This window comes from Cimex lectularius, unplaced genomic scaffold (assembly GCF_000648675.2).
Source record: "Cimex lectularius strain Harlan isolate CLEC.00 unplaced genomic scaffold, Clec_2.1 scaffold127, whole genome shotgun sequence".
Taxonomy (NCBI): Eukaryota; Metazoa; Arthropoda; class Insecta; order Hemiptera; family Cimicidae; genus Cimex; species Cimex lectularius.
The window spans coordinates 602,341-626,711 of NW_019392770.1; the positions used below are offsets into that span (position 1 = coordinate 602,341).

Below are 24,371 nucleotides of genomic sequence, written 5' to 3' on the forward strand. Positions count from 1 at the left end.
CATCTGCAAACGTTGCAATTTTTACTCCATCTATTTTCGGAAAATCACTGGTGTATAACAAGTAAAGCAGTGGACCTAATATGCTACCTTGTGGCACTCCTGCATTTATTGTTTTTAATTTTGAATATTGATCTTCTTGTTTGACTCTAAACAGTCTGTCAGTTAGGTAGGAACTGATAATATCGACATACTGCTTTGGTAGCATACCTTTTAGTTTATTGACGAGTCCTTCGTGCCAGACCTTGTCAAAAGCTTGTGAGAAATCAAGGAAGATAGCAGAACAAATTTATTTTTCTTCAAGAGATTTTTTGTATTATGTCCGTTACTCGGTGAATTTGGTCTATTGTTGAATGTCTTGTTCGGAATCCAAATTGGTGGTCAGGAATGATTCTTTTTTTCTGCAATCTTACAGGGTTGTGCATAACGGTTCCATCTCATTCTCATCTCAAATTCTGTACAGGTTCTCACCTTTGGCCGATAGTTTTTTTAAAATTATTTTTCAACGGTGATCTGGGCTTTTAAATTTGGCACACTTAATTACTGTGGTTATGTTGATAGGCTTCTTTTTACTGGGCTTCAGTTTACACAGATGGCATGGTGCCTGTCTTTTTTTTTTTTTTTTTTTTTTTTTTGGCTTTTTCCTTTGGAAATATTTTTTGGTGGCACGGGAGGGATGCCTGTCTTACCTTCAAATGGAAAGTTTTCAATTCTTAGATGTGTTTTATTCGTTTTAATAATAACTTTTCGAAGAGTTTAGGTACTGTTGGTAGTAGCGATATTGGTCTATATGATTTAACCTCGTTCGCCGGTTTTCCTGTATTTTTTTATTATAATGACTTCTACGAATTTCCAGGTCTGGGAACATATTTCAGTCCGATTGCAGCATTAAATAGGTATGTTAGTTTAACTATACCCTTTTTGGCAATTGTTTTAGTATTTCTCCAGTGATAAGGCCATATCCTGGAGTCTTTTTAGCATTTTTGGAGTCTGAATAAGTTTTTCCTTCTTATATATATTCTCTCTAAAGATTCTCTCAAGTCTTGGCCTGCAAGTTCCTCCACTTCTTTTGTGAGGGGTTCAAACTTTTTTGTGTGGAGAACCATCGCACCGTTTATGCGAGGTATTACATGCTTAGTCGTCTCGTCTCCCTGGGAAACCCAATTCCAGTTGTGGATTTTACTCAGACTCTTTATATACTTTAAAAAAATCTATATAGGTGAACACTTAACGTTCTAGTCTTTTGTTTTGATCATATTATTTTTATTATATATTATGTTAGTTACTTTTATGCTATTTATTTTAGATTATTATTTTCATTATTTTTTTATGATTATGATTGCTATTTTTTGAGACTTACATGTACAGCTTATATTATAAATAAGTAAATAAAAGAAACAGCCTGTATGTGACACCTCTCTTTTCTACGATTCAGATCATCCTTTCAACCTGGCTCTTGATTCGAAGGAGCTTCTCCATATTTCATTATTTTTTATAATTAATTAAGGTTTTTAGTTGAGATGAAAAAAAGTTAATGGCACGAGCGGGATTGGGACCCACGACCTTCGGCTAGTTACGCCGCTGCTCTACCACTTGAGCTATCGTGATCTCAATCCACTCAGACATCAACTTTATCTCAACCCCACCTTATGAGTTTTCCCTCCTTTTTGCCATTTTTCAATTTTTTTGATGTCACGATAGCTCAAGTGGAAGAGCAGCGGCGTATAAACCTTAATTAATTGTAATGTATTAATTGGTCAAGCGGACCACGAAATTAGTGAATTTAATTATTTTTTATTTTTTCACCCAAGTTGGGACACATTTAATTTAATGAAACATGTGCAAGTAGGTACAAAAATTTAATTTTTACCAATGGTCATTAAATTCGCAATCCTGAAAAGTTATTTTTACTTGTCCAATTTTGCCGCGTGGGTGTAAATTTAAACGTGGATCATTTTGTAGCTTCTCCTAGTAGTTGGCAATAATTGAAAACTGGTTGGATGCATAATGTAGGACAGATAAGGTTCTTAAATCAATACTTTAGTTTTATTCCAATTAATTATTATTTTTATCTAAGGTTGAGACAAAAAAAACCTTAGCTAAAAAGAATAATTCATTGGGATAATTAATATGGTCAATTATGACCACTAAGCAAATATGGATTAATTTAGGTTTATATTGCAGAATAAACCTTTTATAATATAGCTGATACATTTTCAAATCAAAAGTACAATTAACTTCATACTGTTTTAAGATTATATTGGAAATGATTCAACATCCATGTGTAAATTTTTTTTCTGTACAAAAATCTTTATTATAGCTATTATGCTTAAAACTTGTGCTAAGTAATTACATTTGCCAGCCACAAAAATACATTTGGGAAAGTATTACATTAAATTAACTGTACAATAGGATTTTGCGGATTACATATTGAATTTATCACATTTACTAATAAACTGAATCGATAAAACATTTGTGTCCCCTAAAATACTGCCCTAATATTGAAAATACTGATTTTTTAAATGAGTATCAACTTCAGTTTTGAATTTTTTATAAGTGTTTAATCATAAAATAAACTATAACTAAAATTCTGTGTAATAATTTTTAAGTACAAACAGGTCTTATTGGTAAAGAATATTGCTCTTGAAATTTCTTGTGTTTTTTATATATATAACTATATCTGATTCAATATTTTTTAATGAAAAAATTTCAAGCATATTCAATACCATTTTGAATATAAAATAATAATAAAAGATAACAAATTTTAGTAACAATTTTCTATAATGAATGATTTCATTTTCAAACTCTAAAATAAAATACTCTTTAAATTATTTTTACACTGTAAATAAATACACTTATTATCAAACTTTTTATCTGTACATAGTACCATATTATTGATTAAAAAATAATAATAATTAAAAAAATAAAGAAATGTTTATAGTGCCTGCGAATTAGCAAGGTTTTACACATTGATTTTTTTTTTTTTTGCAATTTGCACAGTATTATCAATAAATGGTTAGATAAATTTAAAAATTAGTCGTATTACATATAATTTATATATATAATATATATTTATATGACGGAATTTAATTTTAAAAAAAGAAGAAAACCTAGCTATATTAAGCACACAGAAAATGTTTATCTTAAAACACTGCAAAATGAAAATGCATTCAGATTTTTATCTAAGGTTTTTTTCTGATTTCAATTTCAGTTTGTTTTGATTCAAAGTAAGGTCAAAAAAGAACTAATTAGTTTCCTTGAGTTGATTTTTTTCTCTCTATATATAAATACTCTCGATACAAACGTTTCAATATGTACAATCAATGATATGCAAGGAAGTTTTGCAGTGATTTGGTCTATTTGATTTACACGATATTTACTTAAGCTACAAAATTAAAATAACAATTGTCCATATTAGCTTAGCCTACCCAAAAAAAAAAAATTAAAAAAAATAAAAATAATAATAATAAAAAAACATAAATGTCAACATAAAGCAATTAAATTACTTACATAAAACACCTTCAACATATACATAAATAAAATATTTGCATACTGTAAAAGGTACATTTTGGACATATGATAATGTTAAGATAACATTGCACAAATCACCTCATAATTTTTGTTATGTATTGGGTTGCAATAAACTTGTTTTTTTTTTCTCAAAACAATAGACGCATTAAAAGTAAAAGCGAATATGTTATAATTGACTGCGAGGATGAATATTGTTCACCCCAAATAAAAGCCAAAATTAAAAAATTTAGTTATAGAAACTAAAACAAAAATTCTGATATGGCAGTTTAGATATGGCCTATACAATACTAACAATATTGGTACTTAAAAATATATAGAATACAGTAAAATCATGGTAATAGTTATAGTAAATAAAATCTTCACAGAAGATTTTACCGTTATTATTATTATTTTTATTAGAGAATCATATTTCACTTATGTGTTTGTCACATTTCTGGAAGTGTCTCTTTAGGCATACTGTGATTCTTGTTAATCCAAAATGCAGTAAATCTCGATGTGATTAATTTAAAAAATAATCTTTCTTAAACGTTTCTTAGGTTTATTCATTTAGTCATGAAATGCAGCGCACTTCCCTGATTCTGAAGCTGTTTGTACTTCATAATTTTTCAGATGTACCCCATTCGTGAATTTAATTTATTTTATTTTACTTTTTAAGAGAGTACTGTATAATTATATAAATTTTATAGCACGTGGAAATCCGCAAATTAAACGGTTTTCTTCGCCAGCTGCGAGAATTTTAGTTTTACTAAAATCTTACTTAAGAGTTTCACGCTCTAATTTAAAACTAATTTATAATCATTCAAGCTTTTTGTCCATTTAAAATTGTATCACGCATTCTAAAATATTTAAATCAGAGCCAAAAAAAAACAAACATTTCGATAAACAAAAAACAAACATATAAAATGTGTCGCGGTATGAAATATACAATTAATTCAATTATAGGGTACTAAAATTCAATGGGATTTCAAAGATAATATGCATGCATTGAGGATTAACAGAAAAGTTTATAAAAATATGTAAATAAAACTAACAAAACGTCAACTTCATGCAAAGTACAATCTATATGGCCTAAGTTGTTTATATATTTATATTAAAAAATAAAATAATATGTATATATATATTTTTTATTAATATATACCCATAGAATAGCTGTTTTTGTCTTCAACGACTAAATAACAGGAGATCAAATGATTGTTTTAATGGTTTTTTCAAACTACATTCAGCTATTCACAATATGTACATCCTCATCCACTCATAAATATCGAAACAATGCATTTACATTTTTTTTTTAAATATAGAAAGCAGTTATTAGATAAAAATGTTTTCCTTCTATAATATTGTCAAATATCTTAGTAACTGGCACTATTTATTGTCACAAAATGCAGACAAAATCCTTTTTCTAAAAAACTTCAGTTACGACTAATACATTTAAAAATCTGGCAAATCTACCAACATAGACTAAAATAAAGTGTTTGGAAGGAAGTATTCGCAGTAATATATTTCGAGGAGGGGAAAACGTTAAATACCCTGTTTCCCTTAAATAAATACAGAACTTGAAATAATTTATTTTTTGTAAAAATTTAACATGAAATTGGACAAATATATAATTAATGTATTGATAAATCAGTGATCACAATTTTTAGCATGAACGTAAAAATCCATAAATCTTTGTCTGTTAATAAATGCCTTTTTACTAAATGATTGCACAAGTCTTAAATAATAATAAAATAAATACATTCTAAACTTTTTTTGTAAATGCATTGTTTAAACAATTAATTATTGGTGAGACATAGGCACTGTGTGTAAGTAGGATATAAGGTACGTCATTAATCCATAAAAGTATTAAATATACTTAGTTTGAAACGTACAGTTATATAGCTCCTTAAATTATCACGATCTCAAAATATATACCATACAAATATATAAATAACAATCTATATATATGTATAAGTATATTTCAATTAAAAATTATCAATATAGCATAATACTTACATTAAATTTTCCATATAAATATAAATGTGTTAAACACGATATTGAATTTGTACCAACAAAACATTTTTAAATATGACTTTATACAATAAAAAGAATTTTTAGGTTGTTAGTGGTCCTAATGAGAAAGTACACTTGAACAAGAAGCAATCAAATTCTAATTAACCACTTTAATGAGATAGTAAAGGTGCCATTTTTTTATTTTTATTTTTTATTTTTTTTGGCGATATCCATTATACCTGTAATATATCTTCAGTTTACACAAAAACACATGATTTAGTAGTGTACAATCATTTAATGTCCGTTTAGTCCTTAACAAGTCTGTATATATGATGCTGCGCTCCATGCTCTGATGTGGACACTTCAAAAACATACGCAGTACACAACAGTGTTTCCTGGGTTTCACGATTTGTCACAACCTACGACATTATTTCAAATGTACAAATAATCAATAAAAGTGTATCTCTTATATCGTTAACCTACGAGCAGTTGGGCCAGGGTAATTTTTTAATTTTTTTATTAGGTCTTGAGTTTGACAAACTGTATCCGGATCACTAATCTGGTGGAACAGCTCAACCAAAAGTAGCTACCCAAACATTAGGCAGCATACAAAGACTCAACAAATAGCTCTCATAAGAACCACAAAAGGGTACAGGGCGATTTCAACACATGCTCTACAAGTAATAGCCAACGCACCGCCAATAGACCTAGTCCTTAAAGAAAGGGTGGTCATCCACCAAAAAAAGAAAAATAAGGCTATTGATATAGGAGCAAGCCAAGAAGAAATAGACTGGTTCCGAAGCACAACGGGGAAGGAGGCAAAAGAGTACTTGGGAAAAATGACAAGGGCATCATGGCAAGAAAGATGGACAAATAGCAATAAAGGTCGGCTAACATCCAAATTTTTCCCAAGCGTTGAAAAAAGACAAAAAGCAAAATGGCTACACCCCGACTACTGGACCACCCAAATGCTATCAGGACATGGAAACTTCGCAAGCTATCTTCATAAATATAAGAAAAGAGAAAGCCCTTTATGTATTTGAAATCCCTTACATATACAAATTCGATTAAGCTAAAGCATTTGTCCGCCGGTATGGGGTCTTCCTCAGGTACGGCGGGGTGGTGGAAAGGGTAAAATTAAAAAAAAAAAAGCATACAAAGACTAGCAAATCTATGTATCACAGAGGCGATTAGAAAAACCCGTACAAACGCATTAGAAACCTTGCTAAACCTACCTCCACTAGAAATATTCATACAAGGAGAGGCTAGGTAAAGCTCATTTAGGCCCCAGAAACAATTAAGTTGGAAAGGAACTAAACAATTCGGGCATACAACCATAATCAACAAAATCAGACACCCTTTATTAGAAATGGGGACTGACTACATGATCCCAGAAACAATCTTCACAACTTTCTATAAAGTCTCAACAGACTATAATGGAGAGGAAGAACACAGGAGAGCATCAGATACAATGATATGGTACACAGATGGCTCCAAAACAAACGAAGGAACCGGATCAGACATTTTCTGTACAAGCTCAAAATATGAGCAATCAAACACATTAGGGAAGTATACTTCGGTCTTTCAAGCGGAAATACATGCCATCAATGCTTGTGCCCTGGAAAATCTTAGAAGAGGTTACATTGACAAAAAAATCCTCATAAGATCAGACAGCCAAGCAGCTATTAAAGCATTAGCATGTAAAAGAATTACATCAAAACTAGTCAGTGAATGCATCCAAAATCTCCAAAACTTGGGAAAACAACAACCTGATGATATCTTGGGGGCACAGGGGAATTTTGGGTAATGAGGAAGCAGACAAACTGGCCAGAGGAGGATCTCCAAGACCATACATAGGCCCCGAACCAATATTTGGGATAAGAAAAACAAATATACAATCCTCCATCGCAGAATGGATCCAAACAAAACAAAAGGAGAAGCGTATAAACTATAGCGGCGCTAGACATAGTAAACTTAGGATGAAACAACCCTCACCAAGATTGGCAAAAACACTGCTGCAATTGGAGAGGGCAAAACTCAGAGGAGTGGTGGGACTACTAACTGGTCACTGGTATCTGAGAAAACATCTACACAACATGGGTATATACAGCGATGATCCCATCTGCAGATTATGTAATGAGGAGGAGGAAACAGCCACTCATATCATCTTTGAATGTGAAGCAACAGCTCAATGGAGGTTTTACCTAACGTACGGAAAAGACTTAGGGAATCAAATTGCAGCGACAACAGTCAATGACCTGATACTTCTAAGAAGAAGGATTGAGTCTATTGACTGAACTAAGGAACTAGGAAGGTACAATAAGCCAGAAGGCTGCAGTGCCTGGGGAATACAAACCCCGCTTCCTAGTATCCTTTCCACCATACCATACCATTGACAAACTGAACAATCACAACAGCGATGGAAACCGCAAAGATGTTAGGAAAAGCTATCACAAAATTCTTCTAAAGAAACTAAGTGTATTACCCTTGACCAGAGGAGAAGTCATATAGGCTACTATTAAGCATTAGTTAGAGATTACACCAAAAACTGGGAAATTTAACTAAGGATGGCATAGCAGTTATACACAATGGTCACATAGGAGCATACAGAGGCTAAACACACTGTATAAGGGGGTATAAAACAAACTACCAAGTCTAAAAAGACTAGTAAATAGGGGTATTGTATACTTGTCGCACAACAACAATGGAAACCACAAAGATCAGATAAGCTATTATGAAATTCTTCCGAAGAAACTAAGTACCTAGACATAACCCTTGATGAGAGGCTCAAGAAAAGAAGTCACATAGGCAACTAACAATTATTAGTCAAAGATTATGCACCAAAAACTGAAATAAAACTAAGGATGACATAGTGGTTATTCACCGCAAAGGTCACATATGGAGGACTAGTATAGTGGACACACTGTATAAGAGGAAAAAAACAAGCTGTAAAGTCTAAAAAGACTGACATGTCGTAACATAACAGAGGCAATGTATATTTGTCTCGCACTTGATGAAAACCACTTGATCTCACACCCATTCATATCATATAGGAAACGGAGGTATGCTACCTCATGGTACATTAATTGATCAAAAATGAAACCGAGCAGGTTTAATGCCGCCAAATTACACCCAATAGACTGCTTCTGACTATATTCCAACTCAGTGCACAGAGATGATGAAGAATATATAAGGTAGACCTTACTTTCAGTGAGGCACTAAATACATGCTTTTAGCTCCGAACTAGTCTGAATGTACTTAAATCGCCTGACTCTAAAAAACGCAATAAAGTTACCTTAAGGTTTTGGGACATGATGGTAAAGAAGGAAAAGGACACCACAAGCGATAGTGTTACAGCCCTTGGCAATTTTGGGACAGCGTCAGTCTTCAAGGGAATTTGAAACCATTGTATTCATAATGAAACAATCATGATTATGCCAATTTGTAGGCATATTTAAGCTTGGTTTGCCCTGAAGATGATCTTAAAATAGATCAAAAGTTTGGCAGTAACAACTGAATTTGTTTTTCACCAAGACTAACCGTGATCCAGATTATTCATGAGTAAAAAAGTTGGTATAACTAACCCTAAAAAAAAGGAATTGAACAGGCCAACTAGCCAAAAAAGGGGGCACTCATAAGATCGGAACCCCAACTAGGCATACAAGAGAATATGCTAAACTTGGAGCTGGAAAAATGGCTTGAAAAAGAAAAACTCAAGCCTGTACATAAGCACCAGGTATGGAAATTATAAATCTCTGAAAAAGTAAGGCGAACTCCACGTTTTCAGCAGGATTTGAGGAATGTACCACAACCACTGCCCTGTTAACTCCCACCTAAAGAGGATGAGCTCGCACGGCCACAAGTGTTTTAACAGTAGGCACAACTGCTCGAACATTAACTACTAACTTAAAAAATAATTAACAACAAGATTATTTACCTGTAAGATAGTAAAGTTTTCTAAAACACTGTTCTTATTATATTTTTCTGGCAGGTGTTTCAATTTATGGATGAAGTTGATCATATATTCACACATTGGTGACCTATGAATGCGGTACACAAATTTGCTATTTTCAAATCTTGCATACTCAGTTTCAACCTTCTCAACGACTTGTTTTCCAAAAGAACAAACTTTTGTTGAACAGGTAATAGTCATGTTTTCATTACTTTCGTATCTAAAAAATAGAATAATACATTAATTTATTAAATTAAACAACCGACCATGTCATAATCAAGTCACATTTCAAAACTACTTACTGACTGGTTACTCCATAGAAAGCATTGGCTTCATCTTGGATATTGGTATTGAGATCAGCCCAAAATTTGACCAGGAAAAAGGCATTTTGGGGGCCTTTGTCATACAGTTCTTTCAAACCTCCCTTTTTTTCCGGAAATTTGTCATAAATTTGTCGAACGTCTACAGCCTGTAATTAATTAATTTACATTGTAAAATCTGCAAGTGTGTACATATCTATATATTTGCACATACATAATGATTTAAGGAGTGTTAAAATAATAATTAAAAAAAAAAAAAATGGAACGATAAGCCCGAAATGCCTAAAATAAGTATTTATTTATTTTTATAATTTTATGTAAACTCTAGTTGGCCCATCTCTTGCCTATTTGCATGTAAAATTGTGGACAGAAAGGAATTCGATTATTAGGCTTGGTTTTAACATTGTAATTCTGCTACATTGTTTGATAGTGTGGCACAGTATAGTTAATGCATCGGGGTCTTTTCTGCTCCTTTGAAGGACCTGCATATATATGAATCTTTTTCAAGTGGTATCTCAGTCTGCAGTGCCCCATTAACATGCTACGATTCGGAGTCTCTCCCTGCTCCCTTTGACACATCTTTGTTTCTAAATTTAGCCTCATACGTTCACCTTTTCTTTCCTAAGATGCTTGTTGATAGTGTGGATCTCTATAACAAAACCGTTCAGGATCTATCAGCAGTAGCAATCTCTTTCCTTGCAACAAGGACATTTTTCGTTCTTTCTTTCGCTTCTTCTTCAGTACAGCATGATTTTGTTTTGCTCATCTAACCTGTTTAATTTGGTTTTGCAATTCAACATCTCCCTGCATCATATCGCACCGCATTTGACATTTCTCGGTAAAATACTTGAAAAATTAGGAAACACTTTTTTTCCCATCCTTGAAAGCCCGAATGCATAAATTCGCGTTCAGGTGGCATGGTTTTTTTTTTTTTTTTTGATACCAGGGACTGGAGGAGTTCCCTCCTGAGCACTGCAGCTGAGCTGTACAGCTTATTGTACTTTATCCCTGGCTCCGTATTTTGGGGGAGGGCTCGCCCCCATTGTACCGGTGTTCTTCCATCGAAGAAACTCATTTTTCAAGGGGGTTGGGACCAAATTCAGGGTCACTGAGATCCGATCCCCCCTTCCATTGATGATTGCTGTGTCAATTTCTTTCAATTGCGGCCACCGGTCCCCCTTAGGCGTCAGAAAAGTCCAGAGGCGACAGTGGGGATCGAACCCACGACCGCGGGATCTACTAGCCGAGAGTCTGACGCCTTAACCACTCGGCTACCGCTGCCCCATTCAGGTGACATTACTCTACCATTACTGACATTACATTACCTCAACAGTGTCTCAGTGTTCATTATCCCAACCTCCGTTGAGCGGAAGGAATGGTGCACAGGTGCTTTCCTAGACGTGACGCAATGGAATCCTTCCATTCTCTTATTATTTCATTATAAAATCCTATCTGTCTGATAGGTACAGAACTTATCTGTGATGTAGCAACCCTCTTTCCTTGAATAGGACGGGCATCCACTTCTTTACAAGCTATAATTATGAAGCATTTTGATTAATGCTTCTGCCAATGCAAGAAAAGAAATATAATTTTGTTTAATAGATTCAATCTCATTTCCAATGATTTGCTGTTTGTTCTCTGATTAACCCTCACAGGTCCGTTTGTGAAACACATACTCACGCATATTTCATAACTATTGATTTTTTGTTTGTCAGATGCTTGCATAAGTCTCAGACAGTATTTCATGGTAATCATAACATATTGTCCCCAAGATTCTGATTCCACTTGTGTGACAACCCCTGGCACTTGACAGTTTAAAATATGTGTCCACCTGACTCTCCTGTGGCATAGACCAAGATATACCAAACTGGTATTAAGGGTTAACATGTGTAATTAGAGACAAGTCAATCATAAGATGACACAAACTACAAGATATTCCTTTATTAACACGGATATGTTTTGTGCGATTGTTTCGAGTTACCAGGGAGTGCATTGGTTGGACTAGGTTAAAGTAGGAATGGCTGCTAGGCAGGATTAGAGACAGATTAGGTTAGGAAAAGTTAAGCTAGGTAGGGATAGGGATGGATTAGGGTTAGGAATGGTTAAGTTAGGTAGGGTTAGGGACAACTTAGGTAAAGAATGGTTAAGTTAGGTAGAGTAAGGGTTGGGTTGATTTAGGAATGTTTAAGCTCAGTAGGGTTCGGGACGGGTTAGGTAATATTATTATTAAATTCACAAATTTCGTGGTGCGCTTGAACAATTAAATCATTGCAATTAATTAAGGTTTTTAGTTGAGATAAAAAAGTCAATGGCACGAGCGGGATTTGAACCCACGATCTTCGGCTTGATACGCCGCTGCTCTACCACTTGAGCTATCGTGACCTCGATCCACTTGGACACCAACTTCCCATCACAACCTCACCTTTTGAATTTTCCCTCCTTTTTGCCATTTTTCAAATATTATTATTATTATTAAACCTTTTTCCATTTTGTTAGTCTTCATGTTAGACAGTAGTCTTACACCTATAACAGTTGGACCAGATATTCCAACTGCTGGCAACAAAACCCACATCTTTTTTTTCACAATTAATCATTTACTGGATGTGTTACCTGACGTCTCTAATGATGGTAGAAAATTAAAAAAATGTGCAAATTGTATAATAGATATAGTAAACATATTTTGTACAATTTCATACCTCTAGAAGTGGATCTGAATAAGTAGTAGGTCCTCCAATGTGAACAAAAAGGTGTTTGTGATACTGTGAACAAAAAAGAGATAACAGTTTTTAAAAAAGTGCTTTAAAAGAAACAATTTGGATGGAACAAAATGGAAAATTCTACTTGTGTTTATTTCTTATTTCAATGCTGACTAATTTCTCTTGCTGAATGAGCATTATACACTAACACATAATATACTAATAGATCAAATTTAATAATATAATTAACTAACAGTATCAGGCTCTCTCTGCTGCTCCATGAATGCAGAAAATTCTACAAGCCGAAGCTTGTGAGTCGCTATTGCTCTGCCGTCCCATGGTGGTGGAGGAGGAACTCCCAGTTCACCAGTGCTTCCTGTGACTCCTCCCGCTGCTTTACTTCCAGTGTACGCTGGAGCTCCAGAAAATGGTTTCACGCTGGAAATTAATAAATGAATATTCCCGTTTCTGTGAGTGAAACTAAATATTATCATAATACTGCGGCAATTAAAGCAGAAATATTACATTTTGTACAAATTCATTATAGATTCAATCAATGTATTGTGCGATATCTTTTTGAGATCTGCGAGGAGATGAATGATGACTTGATCATCTACATTTCATTGTTCAGGTTGACTGTAGTTCATCAAACTAACTGAAATGTTCATCTACTTCAACCATTCTCCAAATTTCTAAACACATTTACAGTTTTACTAACAGCTTTGTTGTTCCCTACTTAAATTATTTCTTTCCTTTGAAAATTTTGCCTTGTTCTCATCAGTTATGCTTATATTAAGCTCTTCAAGGTAGCTATAAAAACATAAAACCTTTATTCGCCTGGGACAATGTCCCTGTCATCTTTAAACTCTGTTACAAAATACAACTTTAACTTGTTGGTCATTAAGCTAAAACCTTCACCTAAAGAAAATTCCTAAGGCATTTCCTGTAATAAAATCCGAACTGATAGATGACAAATACAAGAATTTTGCCCCCCCCCCCACTGAATAATCTTGGCGATAAAAAGTAAAAATGCAATTAGGCCATTGTTCAAAAACCTCCAGGAATATCTATCCAATTTGGAAGAACGGTACAAGAAATGGAGGAACAGACAAAAAAAAATCTCATAAAGCAAATAAACCACATCACTGTATCAACTACTCCAATATACTATTTATTTATTTCACTTATTTTAAAGGTACAAATAGTGCTTTAAGCCCCTTACTTGTACTTATTTTAGTAATAAATTTAATTTTATAAACATAGTAAAATAGTAATAATAGTAATAACAATAAAACATATAACAAAATATACAAAACAATAATGACAGTAATATATTCTTGAAAATATTATTTATAAACGAATGATGAATCTATATTAAGAAGGAAAAGCAGAAAGAGAAAACAGGAAAAAGGAAACGGGAAAAAGAAAAGAAAGAGTGATGAAAAGATGATTCATGTCGCTTTTAAAAATTCATATGCCATGGACTTGAAACAAGCTAGTGAGGAAGCAGATTGTACTTCTGTAACAAGCAAATTTCATAGCCCTAACCCTGCAATTCTGAAGGATAAGGCCAAAGTTTTAGAGGAGTGTGAAGGCTTTGATATAATTGGTGCATTTGGATAAGGAATGTGGGGAAAAGTTAATGTATATTGGGGACTTGTTTTTATTTAATTTTAAATATGTGTGTGTGTGAAGACTCTAAATTTATAGGCGCTTAGAATGTTAAGGTTGCTGATGACGTTAATATAGGAAAAAACATGATCAGAGAATCTAATGCAGGAATGATAAGCAATTTGAAGACAATGAGCAGATTGAGAGACCAAGAAAAGTAAAAAAAAATTGTGCGACAGTAAGAGGATAAAGGAATTATTAGGGATTTAATAAGGAAAACTCTTAGTTTTCTGTGGAGTAAAAATGCTAAGGCGCCAAAGAGTCTTGAGTAGACCGTTTTACATGGTCATGCCAAGTAGGCTTGGAGTTTTTTAACTTTAGGACCAAAATTAAAAGAAGAACCGTTGATAGGAGGGGATAGGAAAATCTATTGTAAATTTTAGGACTTAAAATAATGCCGTTATTACTTAACCATTGATACAGAGAATGAAGATCATGGTTGAGCAGAGCTTCAAAGATGTTGCTTGTAGGACACTGAATGTAAAGCTGATTGATTGGGAGAAATTAAGAAATGATGGAAGATCCTTTAGAAACGGGGCAGATCAAAAGGAACTACAACTCTCTTCCTCTCAATCTTGCCAATTGAGATGGGGTCAGATGCAGAGACTATGAGACAATGACAGTCATTGCCAGTTGAGGCAGAGACAGAAGCTGGGACCGTGAGTCAGTGAGAGCTAATGCCAGCTGAGTTGGAGTCAAATGTAGAGATCGAGAGTCAGTGTCCATTGAGATGGAGTCAGATACAGAGATTGTGAGACAATGACAGTCATTGCCAGTTGAGGCAGAGACGGAAGCTGGGACCGTGAGTCAGTGACAGCTAATGCCAGCTGAGTTGGATTCAAATGTAGAGACCATGAGTCAGTGTCCATTGAGATGGAGACAGATACAGAGACTGTGAGACAATGACAGTCAATGCCAGTTGAGGCAGAGACGGAAGCTGGGACCGTGAGTCAGTGACAGCTAATGCCAGCTGAGTTGGAGTCAAATGTAGAGACCGTGAGTCAGTGTCCATTGTGATGGAGACAGATACAGAGACTATGAAACAATGACAGTCATTGCCAGTTGAGGCAGAGACAGAACCTGGGACCGTGAGTCAGTGACAGCTAATGTCAGCTGAGTTGGAGTCAAACGTAGAGACCGTAAGTCAGTGTCCATTGAGGTGGAGTAAGATACAGAGACCATGGGTCAGTAGCTAGTCAGGGTGAGCAGTCTGCTATGTTGTAACAAGGCTGATGTTTTTAACCTTAATCCTTAACCTCAATGCTTTAGAATATGTTTCCGATTTGCAAAAGGCATGTTGGTAAATTTAATTTATTTGTAGCCAATAAATATTAATATATACTACAAATGGTAGAGAAATAACCATTGATGGAATATCCATGTAATATAAAAGATCAAGTGGCAAGGAGGTCTCGAGGCAATCGCCATGTAAGGAGACAGCGGGATGGGAACGTGTAGAGAGGGCAGTAGGGTTAGGATGGATCGAGAGCTTGGTGTGTAATTTTTGTATGTGGAATCAATTGACAAAAGGAATGTTGAGGTTGTTGTGGGAAGTGCGGTTAGTGACCTATAAAGGAGCTTTGGTAATTTACTGAATGGAAGGATGTGCTGGTTGTTGTATGTAATACAAGAAATACAATTTGGTGTTCCCTGTTTATCGTCTGCCTATCCTCACTAGTTTACTCTGTGAGACACATTTCACAATCATCTCAGAAAAAAAGTGGTGTACAAACGAAACCAGCGAGGATGTTCTCTACATGTTCATCTCTTCACAGACCTCGGGAAAAAAATCTCACAATACTTTACTGATAAACAAGAACAGAAATTGTTTAAGAAATGATTATTGAGTTTTATTAAATGAAATGAAAATAATTGTTTAAACTTACTCTTGTGATGTACCAGGTTGAAGACCGGGTTGCCAAAACTGAAAAGAAAGCAGGAATTAGTTTTACCTTTATAAAAACAACATACAAGACAGGCAAATCATCTAAAATTTAATTATATTTTTGGACCAAATGTTTTTAAAACACAAAATCTATCATTACTTTTTATTTGCAGGGCAAAACAGAATAATTAAAAAAAAACCACAAAAAAACTCGAGTTTAGTACAACTCAGAGATTAAAGCTCATTTTTGAAACATTATTAAAAAAATTAATTAATTTAAAAAAAGAAAACTCGAGTTAGTACAACTCAGAGATTAAAGCTCATTTTTGAAACATTATTAAAAAAATTAATTAATTTAAAAAAAGAAAACTCGAGTTAGTACAACTCAGAGATTAAAACTCATTTGTGAAATATGATTAAAAAATAAGCAAATGAATAAAACAAATTATGGTGAAATAAAAATTGCTTGGTGGGTTTGTTTCAAACAAGAGTTAGTTCTTGAAAATGGCTAGTATGTGAAAGAGTTATGTTTTGGAGTTGGCTGGTTGGTGAGGTGATGTTTACTTACAGGTGTGGTATAAGTCACAGGTGGGGTAAGTCCTAATGTCGCCAGACCGGCAGCTGTCTTGTTGTGAATCGCCGTAGCCGAGACAATCTGCGCCGAAGACATGGATGACATTGTCTGGAGTGCCTTCTCTTTGGCAGCATGGTCCGTCGGCACCACCTAAACCAACCAACCAACTCACCTAAATGACCTCCCTATATTTTTTTAAAAATAATTTTCCACTATTCATCTAATATATAACAGATCACCTTGTGTATACTTGAAATGAAATTTTTTTTAAGCATTTATTCAAAATTAATGAGTCCATTTTAGATATATTAATCAATTTTTGCTTATAATTATTTTTAATATTTATGCTGTAACTTTATGAGAATTATAGTGACTTTCAAAAATAAATTCAAATTCGTTCTTTATTCCTATGGCTTAAACTATGTTATTAAATATCCTTGATTTCTTTTCTTGCAGCTAAAGATATCAAGGATAAAGTAAATATAAACAACCCACTTTTTAAATTATTACAATTTTTTAAAATAGTATGACTTATTTCTGTAGTCAAAACACACAAATGTATAAAAATGGGCAAACATAAAAAAATAAAAAACAATAATAAAGTTAGTGTAAACTTTCTTGTATCACTATCACTATACCATCACTTTTCTCTCTCTCTCTCTCTCTCTCTCTCTCTCTCTCTCTCTCTCTCTCTCTCTCTCTCTCTCTCTCTCTCATGTTCGCTTATTTTTCACATTTATTCAACTTTTTTTAGTCTGCATTCACTCATTTCAACCAAACACCATTTATGCGTTGATTAGTGTCAAATTCTAATAATTAAAATTAAATTATAATCAAAATGAAAAAAGAAAGATTACTTGTGGTGCTGATGTACTGACCACTTTGAGCTTGGCCTGAATTTCTCTGAGTTTCCTTCTGGCCAGCACTTGAATGTGGGAGCTCACTTGTTTCCTTGTTCTGGTCTTTCCAGTTCTAAGTTTTATGTACCTAGCGATCAGCTCATTTCGCCCTGAGAACAAAAAAAAAAGGGTATAAATAAATTATATACTTTAATAAATAAAAAGTAAGCTAATTGTAAAATTAATTCGTCGATTAAAAGTCTTGTGAAAGGATTGCTACAGTCAGTATCTGGAATAATGCTTTTAGAGCATTTCTGTATTGTGCTTCCTCAAGAAAGAAAGCAACCATCGATCGTTCGCCTCTTGAATGTCTGTCTTAATGAAATTAAAAGAAAACTTTAACGGAACCTTCCAAATAAAAATAAAAAGAGAAGTTTGGAAGAGAAAAATCCCTCGAACTAACAGGAGCTCGTTATGGTACAAAAATGGACCTAAAATGGCAGTAAGTCACACAAATTTTGACACAGCAGTACTTATCGGCCAGATAGAATTTTTCAATTTGAGATCCTTGCAACAGACAAAGAAGACAATAAGGAAATACTAGGCTGCAGTTTTGTATTTCCCCTAACACTGCATCCTTCTGGCTTATTGTACTTTTCCTAGTTCCTTAGTTTAGTTCAATTTACTCATTCCTTCCTTTAATAAATAGTAAATTTTAAATAAATACAATAAATTCTTTTCCGTAGACTTCTTGTGCCATAGGTTATGTCTACTGAGCTGTGCTTCGTATTCGAAGATATGGGTCATTGCATAACCTACAAAAAGGGTCATCATCTTATACTCATGTTGTTTAGGCGTTTTTCTGGTGTGTTTCTCAGATTCCAATCCTGAGTTTAACCCTGTCTAACCAAAGTAATGTGTTCACCCTTTTACATGCTAATGATTTGCCCATAGCTGCTTGGCTGTTCGATCTTATAAGGAATTTTTAGACAGCGTCTCATTTAAAATTTTTGTGGCACATTGACTTCAGCTTGAAAGGCTGAGGTATGCTTCAATAATGACCTAATGAAATCCTTAAAAAGATGCACAGCGCGGCTTTAGACTAGTGCTTAACATAGCTCCGGCTGCTTGGTAAAAAGATATCACTCTGATGTGGGTGGGGATTGAAGAGAAAATAGCAAAAAAACAGGAGCCTTCACACTTTTTAGACCAGCAAGGGACAAATGAATAGAGAAAGAAATGGTTTACTGGTTTCACCAGGTGGACAACAATGAAATAAATTCCTCGACATCTCAACCATGAAGACAAATAATGAAAATGACAGGACTTTATATTTGCTCATTCAACCACATTTAAAAAAAAGGTAAAAACAGAGAAACCAGCTGACAAATGAAACATCAGAGTACAGCCTCTTTGGATGAAATACTAATGCTTAGAAGAATTAGCAAAGATCCCCGTTAAGTCCTCAAGTACTTTTAAGGTAGGAGGAAATAAAAAGGGACAATTCCACAATAGGTCTTTTAGAAAAAGAGATTTCGATTTTTTTTTTTTTTTTGACAAGATAGGGTGCATGGACTAGAGAATTCATATTGGCTCCTTTTTTGGCCAACATGTCTACTTTCTCACTGCCTCTATTCCACAAATGCCCAGGGACCAGTATGCCAGGGTCAAGCCATTGTTGTCACTGACTTCTGACAGGGCTCCCATACAATTCCATACACTTTTTGCTTTTATCCTCACCTTAAGTGGCGCCTGATTTCCAGAGATGATGGTTATCTAGGAATGTGTTCTAGCCTTTTTATTTATTTGGTGCAGTGTTCAATTGCTATGATTTCAGACTGGAAAAACGTAGCGTATTTACCTAGGTTTAAAAGTCCCTGTGCCTTTATTCGTTTTTGAGCCGTCGGTATTTCAGTAGGAGTTGACCTTCAGAGGTGATTTTGGCCCGCTCTTCCCTTTCCTGTGACATCGGTTGGCATGCCTAGTATAGCATCTGCCTATATCTATATCTCCTTCCTAAGTTTTTATTGTTTGTTATGGCCTAATCTTGCAGAAGGTTGTCCATTTATGAGCCTGTGAACTGCTGCTCTGGCTTCTCTTTGGATTAAAATGGTGGAAGGCCGCAGTGGGCGTTGTACTCATAGCTCCAGTGACACAGGCAAGCTTGTTTTTGAGTGTCACTTAATTGCCTTAGCCTGCAAAGTCTTGGTCCACCTCACCACCGACCCGTATCTCAACACAGGTCATTTGCCTACAGCCATGTCTTTTGGGGTTTAATCCCAACTTTTAGCTCAGAGCCTTCTGCACCCCCCTCCGAAGCAATTTTGCAATTTTTGGTAGCTTTGATTAGTTGTGGATTCCATTTGAGCCGCTGAACTATATGACCCCTAGATATTTGGCTTCCTTGGCGAATGGAATCGGTGTCCCGATTAAAAAACCAAAAACAAAGAACTGACCACTGATTAAAAAAGGGTTGAAACATGACCCAAAATAATAGATTTTTTTATAAACACGTTGAATTTAATTACACAATACTAAGTTTTAATTTGCTATAATGGATGAAATACTTCATGCACAAGTCTATAAGACGTAGGAGATACAACACGGTTCGTTTGTACATCGTATATTTTCAGTAGCTAACAAGTTACATCGGCATATAAAGTTGTTATAAATTAGAGAAGCTTTTCAAGAGAAGTTCCTATTAAACGATATTGCCTTTTATGTAAATACAATGTACAAAGAGGAAAAATAAGTTATAAAAATATATCCATTGAAATTTCTTATAAATCAGGATCATTTTTTTTTCTTTTTATCTTCTAATGCACAATTGTACAAGGGGAAAATATAATAATTTGTATCAAAGTTCCTAAATTTCTCGAAATAATTATAGAAATTGAAATCAGTGAGTATGACGATCACAAAACTCCGACTTGGGTAATTCTGTTAAGCCAGTGTTCATCGCTAATATAATTTCCTTGTCTGCTTCAGGGCCGGTGTTTAATTTGACGTTCAAGAGGGATCGTCGGGTTCATTTCATTATCATCGAATTAACTCGTACAATATCTTTCATCACAAATCTGGCTGCTACCTTATTATGCAGATAGTCGCACTCCATCTCCATTTTCGCTCGCATTGAGCGCAAAAACTGGACTCGATGAAGATACAGAATGTTTTTTGATTTTAGAGAACGCACATGTGGTATGAATTTATCCTTCTCCACTTCGGTTCATTTTAAAAGGAAAGGATGTTTACGGTTTAATCTCAAAAACTCTCAAATAATATTATGTGAAATCTCGATTGGAAAGAGTATTGAAGGGAGCATGATCTTTGATTAACTTTGTTCCCTCAAAGTCCCCCCCTTTGGGTGAAGTTTTACGGTCGAAAAAATGAAAGAAATAAGAAAATGAGAAAGCCTTGACACATCACTCCTCATTCGCTCACTAGATCACTCACTCACAAGCACACTAACTGCTCCAATCACTGGCAAGTTCACTCACCAATTGCTTTATTTACTTCTTAGCTCACTCTCACACACATGCGTATTCACCCAGTAATTGCCTAAACAACATCAGCTCACCGACCCACAGCCTTACGCGCTCACAAATACACTCACCTATTGCTTTAAACACTCACAACCTCCATCACCCACTGCTTTAATCGTTCACTAACTCACTCACTCACAAACTGCCTCATTCTCCCCCACTAGCACACTCTCACACTCAACAACTGCCTGAATCACTCACAGTCTCACTCACCCATTATCTTATTCACTCACTCACAAACAACCTCGCTCATTCACTCACTCACTCGGTCGTTCACAAACTCACTCACCCACTGCCTTATTGGCCTTGCCATATGCCATCGACAGCCTCAAATACTTACACACTCCCTTCCCTCATTCGCTCACTACCTCGGAAAAAGTACAACCTCACCCCAAGAAAGTACCAAATTAAGTTCTTCTCAATTGTAACGCTCGCCACAAATTCAATTTAAGCCAGTCAGCCAGAATCTTATTTTCGACGCTTTGTAACCAGTGACAGCAATGAACCATAAGACGAAATGCAAAAAATCAACTCTAATTTGCATATTAATTATAGATAGATTAATAATCGATCCGGTTAAAAACAATAAATAATCTTTTATTAATTACGGGATGGGTTTAGGATGACAATAAAGAAGATAATATGTCGGAGATAACAATAGGCGAGGGTCTCTGGACATGGTGACGTTATTGCCGAGGTTTTTGAATGGGTGGGCGAACAGGGCGCAGAGGAAATTTGACACGTCCCTTATAACTAGAATAACGATATTTGTTTCTAAGGAAGATCATGGTGATGACGGGGGGGAGGTCGAGCTTCGGGGGCGCGAAAATAAGTCTGGAGAGGGATCGGGGCCGGGGGTTGAGGGAACTATGCCAAGAATGTGCAATTAGTGAAGATAGGGTGCCTCCGAGGGGTGAGTAAGAAAATGAAAGAAAGATGTGTGGGAGGGGAAGGGTAATGCAGAGCAGTTCTCATCAACCACTCTGCCCTCCAATATACCATTCTGCACTCCACCTCTAATTTCCCCATTTACCGCTTAAATACTCGAGCCGGCATCCTTTTAAATCTGGTCAAAAAACATTTTTTTCATTTGCATATCCACCGCCCGCCGGTGGTTTCCGACCCTATCTCATTTGAGGAACGTTTCAGGAATTTATCCTCCTCTTCTTTCTTACAAGCCCTTGAAAAATTCGAATATCTCTGTTGTTCCATCGTCTAATAAGCAATACCCGACTCGGCTCGTGTTAAAAAACACGGAACATTTGGTGGACGGAAAGTCAATTTTAAAATTATTGCCCGATCCGACCTTATTTCCTCGGCAAACTTCTAGGTATAATATTTTTATAGCTCCGTTTTTAAGTCGGGCTTTTTTAAAAGGATTACCTATATGCGACATCGATCGGACTCGGAATTGAAGACAACGAAAAAATGCAATAATAACTGAAATTCGCTCTCACTTACTCACCAACGTTGACTAACTCCCAAGGTCTCTCTCACACACACATTAACTGCTTCATTAGCTGACAACTCACATGCTCACTCACTCACCCATTGTCGCATTAGCTCGCTTACTCAAATATTCACTCACTCATCACTCACTAACTACAATGTTCGCTTACTCACTCATTCAATCACCAATTACTTCATTCGCTCACTAACTCACATGCTCACTCACTCACCCATTGTCGCATTAGCTCGCTTACTCAAATATTCACTCACTCATCACTCACTAACTACAATGTTCGCTTACTCACTCATTCAATCACCAATTACTTCATTCGCTCACTAACTCACATGCTCACTCACTCACCCATTGTCGCATTAGCTCGCTAACTCAAATATTCACTCACTCATCACTCACTAACTCCAATGTTCGCTTACTCACTCATTCAATCACCAATTACTTCATTCGCTCACTAACTCACATGCTCACTCACTCACCCATTGTCGCATTAGCTCGCTTACTCAAATATTCACTCACTCATCACTCACTAACTACAATGTTCGCTTACTCACTCATTCAATCACCAATTACTTCATTCGCTCACTAACTCACATGCTCACTCACTCACCCATTGTCGCATTAGCTCGCTTACTCAAATATTCACTCACTCATCACTCACTAACTACAATGTTCGCTTACTCACTCATTCAATCACCAATTACTTCATTCGCTCTCTAACTCACATGTTAACTCACTCACCAATAGCCTCATTCACCAATGACTTGTACACTCACTAGCTCACCCACTGCTCCATTCGCTCACTTACTCTAACGTTTCTCTCTCACAAACTCGTTCACTACTAGATAAACCCGCTTACTTAACTACTAACTCACTCACTTGTTCACTAACTCTGCCATAAACCGCCTCAATAAACGATAAGCTCATTTACCCAACGGCTCATTCACTCACTCACTCACCAGTGCCTCATTCGTTTATACTATTCGTTCACTCAGCCTCTACTCATGAGTTCATTCACCCACTACACGATTTACTTATTCACCCACTGCTACATTCACAAAGTAGCTCATTCACTAGCCAACTGCCTAATTCGCTTATTATCTCACTCACACACTCATCGGCTCAATAATTCATACGTTCATTTATTCTTTACTTCTTCAGTCGCTCACTGACTCCAATGTTCACTCACTCACTAACTCACATGTTCACTCACTTACTCACTGCAAAGATTTACACATTTAATCACATGTTCACTAACTCTATCACCAACTGCCTCTATCACTCTCAACCTCTCTCACCCACTACCTAATTCACTCACACGAATCGCTCTTTTACTGCCTCATTTACTCCCTAGCACACTCACTACGACATTCACTCATTACACCAGCTCATTCACTCGCATATTTCTTTACTATTTGTAGTTTTTAATACAAATTGTTTGAGAAATATTTGTCAGTTTATTTAAATGTACAATGTTTGTTTATAAGTGTTGGATAATTAAGGAATATATCTGTTTGTTTTTCTTTATCATTATTAGAGGTTATTTCCAATGAATTATACGTGGAATAGAATTCAATTTATACAAATATTCATTGACACGGATAAATTAAACAGTTATCATTTGTCATGTAGTATCAAGATTTTAGATTTTTAGTTCCCGTTGTGATACCTTTATCTCAAATTGTGAACGGTCGTTGAAAATAATTGGCCAGTTCAATGATAAGTGAATTCACAAATAAACACGTGGAAGTAAAAAAATATAAAAAATCTAAAATAAGTTTAAATTATGCAATCGTTCCAACTCTCCATTATGTATCATTCCCCGATTCATTCGCGGGATGAATACAGCCGGCCGTAATCCCCCTTTATGATATATTGATATCATCCGGGTGAAACCGTTGAACTGTACATAA

At 35.2% G+C, this 24,371-nt stretch overlaps 1 protein-coding gene across 4 annotated transcripts in view; it reads right to left on the minus strand.

The window, feature by feature from the left end:
* Window positions 1-5,530: 5,530 nt before the first annotated feature.
* LOC106664095 (transcriptional enhancer factor TEF-1) overlaps window positions 5,531-24,371 on the minus strand; it is a 188,927-nt gene continuing 170,086 nt past the window's right edge. Inside the window, exons 4-11 of one of the 4 annotated variants that reach the window (XM_014389500.2) lie at window positions 17,494-17,624; window positions 16,610-16,765; window positions 16,043-16,080; window positions 12,740-12,923; window positions 12,486-12,548; window positions 9,772-9,938; window positions 9,455-9,689; window positions 5,532-5,936 (exon numbers count right to left, since the gene is read on the minus strand). In XM_014389500.2, the coding sequence (XP_014244986.1) occupies window positions 5,823-5,936; window positions 9,455-9,689; window positions 9,772-9,938; window positions 12,486-12,548; window positions 12,740-12,923; window positions 16,043-16,080; window positions 16,610-16,765; window positions 17,494-17,624 (1,088 nt within the window). In that variant the 3' untranslated portion in view covers window positions 5,532-5,822. Of the gene's footprint in view, window positions 5,937-9,454; window positions 9,690-9,771; window positions 9,939-12,485; window positions 12,549-12,739; window positions 12,924-16,042; window positions 16,081-16,609; window positions 16,766-17,472; window positions 17,625-24,371 lie in introns of all 4 variants that reach the window. The other 3 variants (XM_014389499.2, XM_014389502.2, XM_014389501.2) reach the window with 3 other exon arrangements.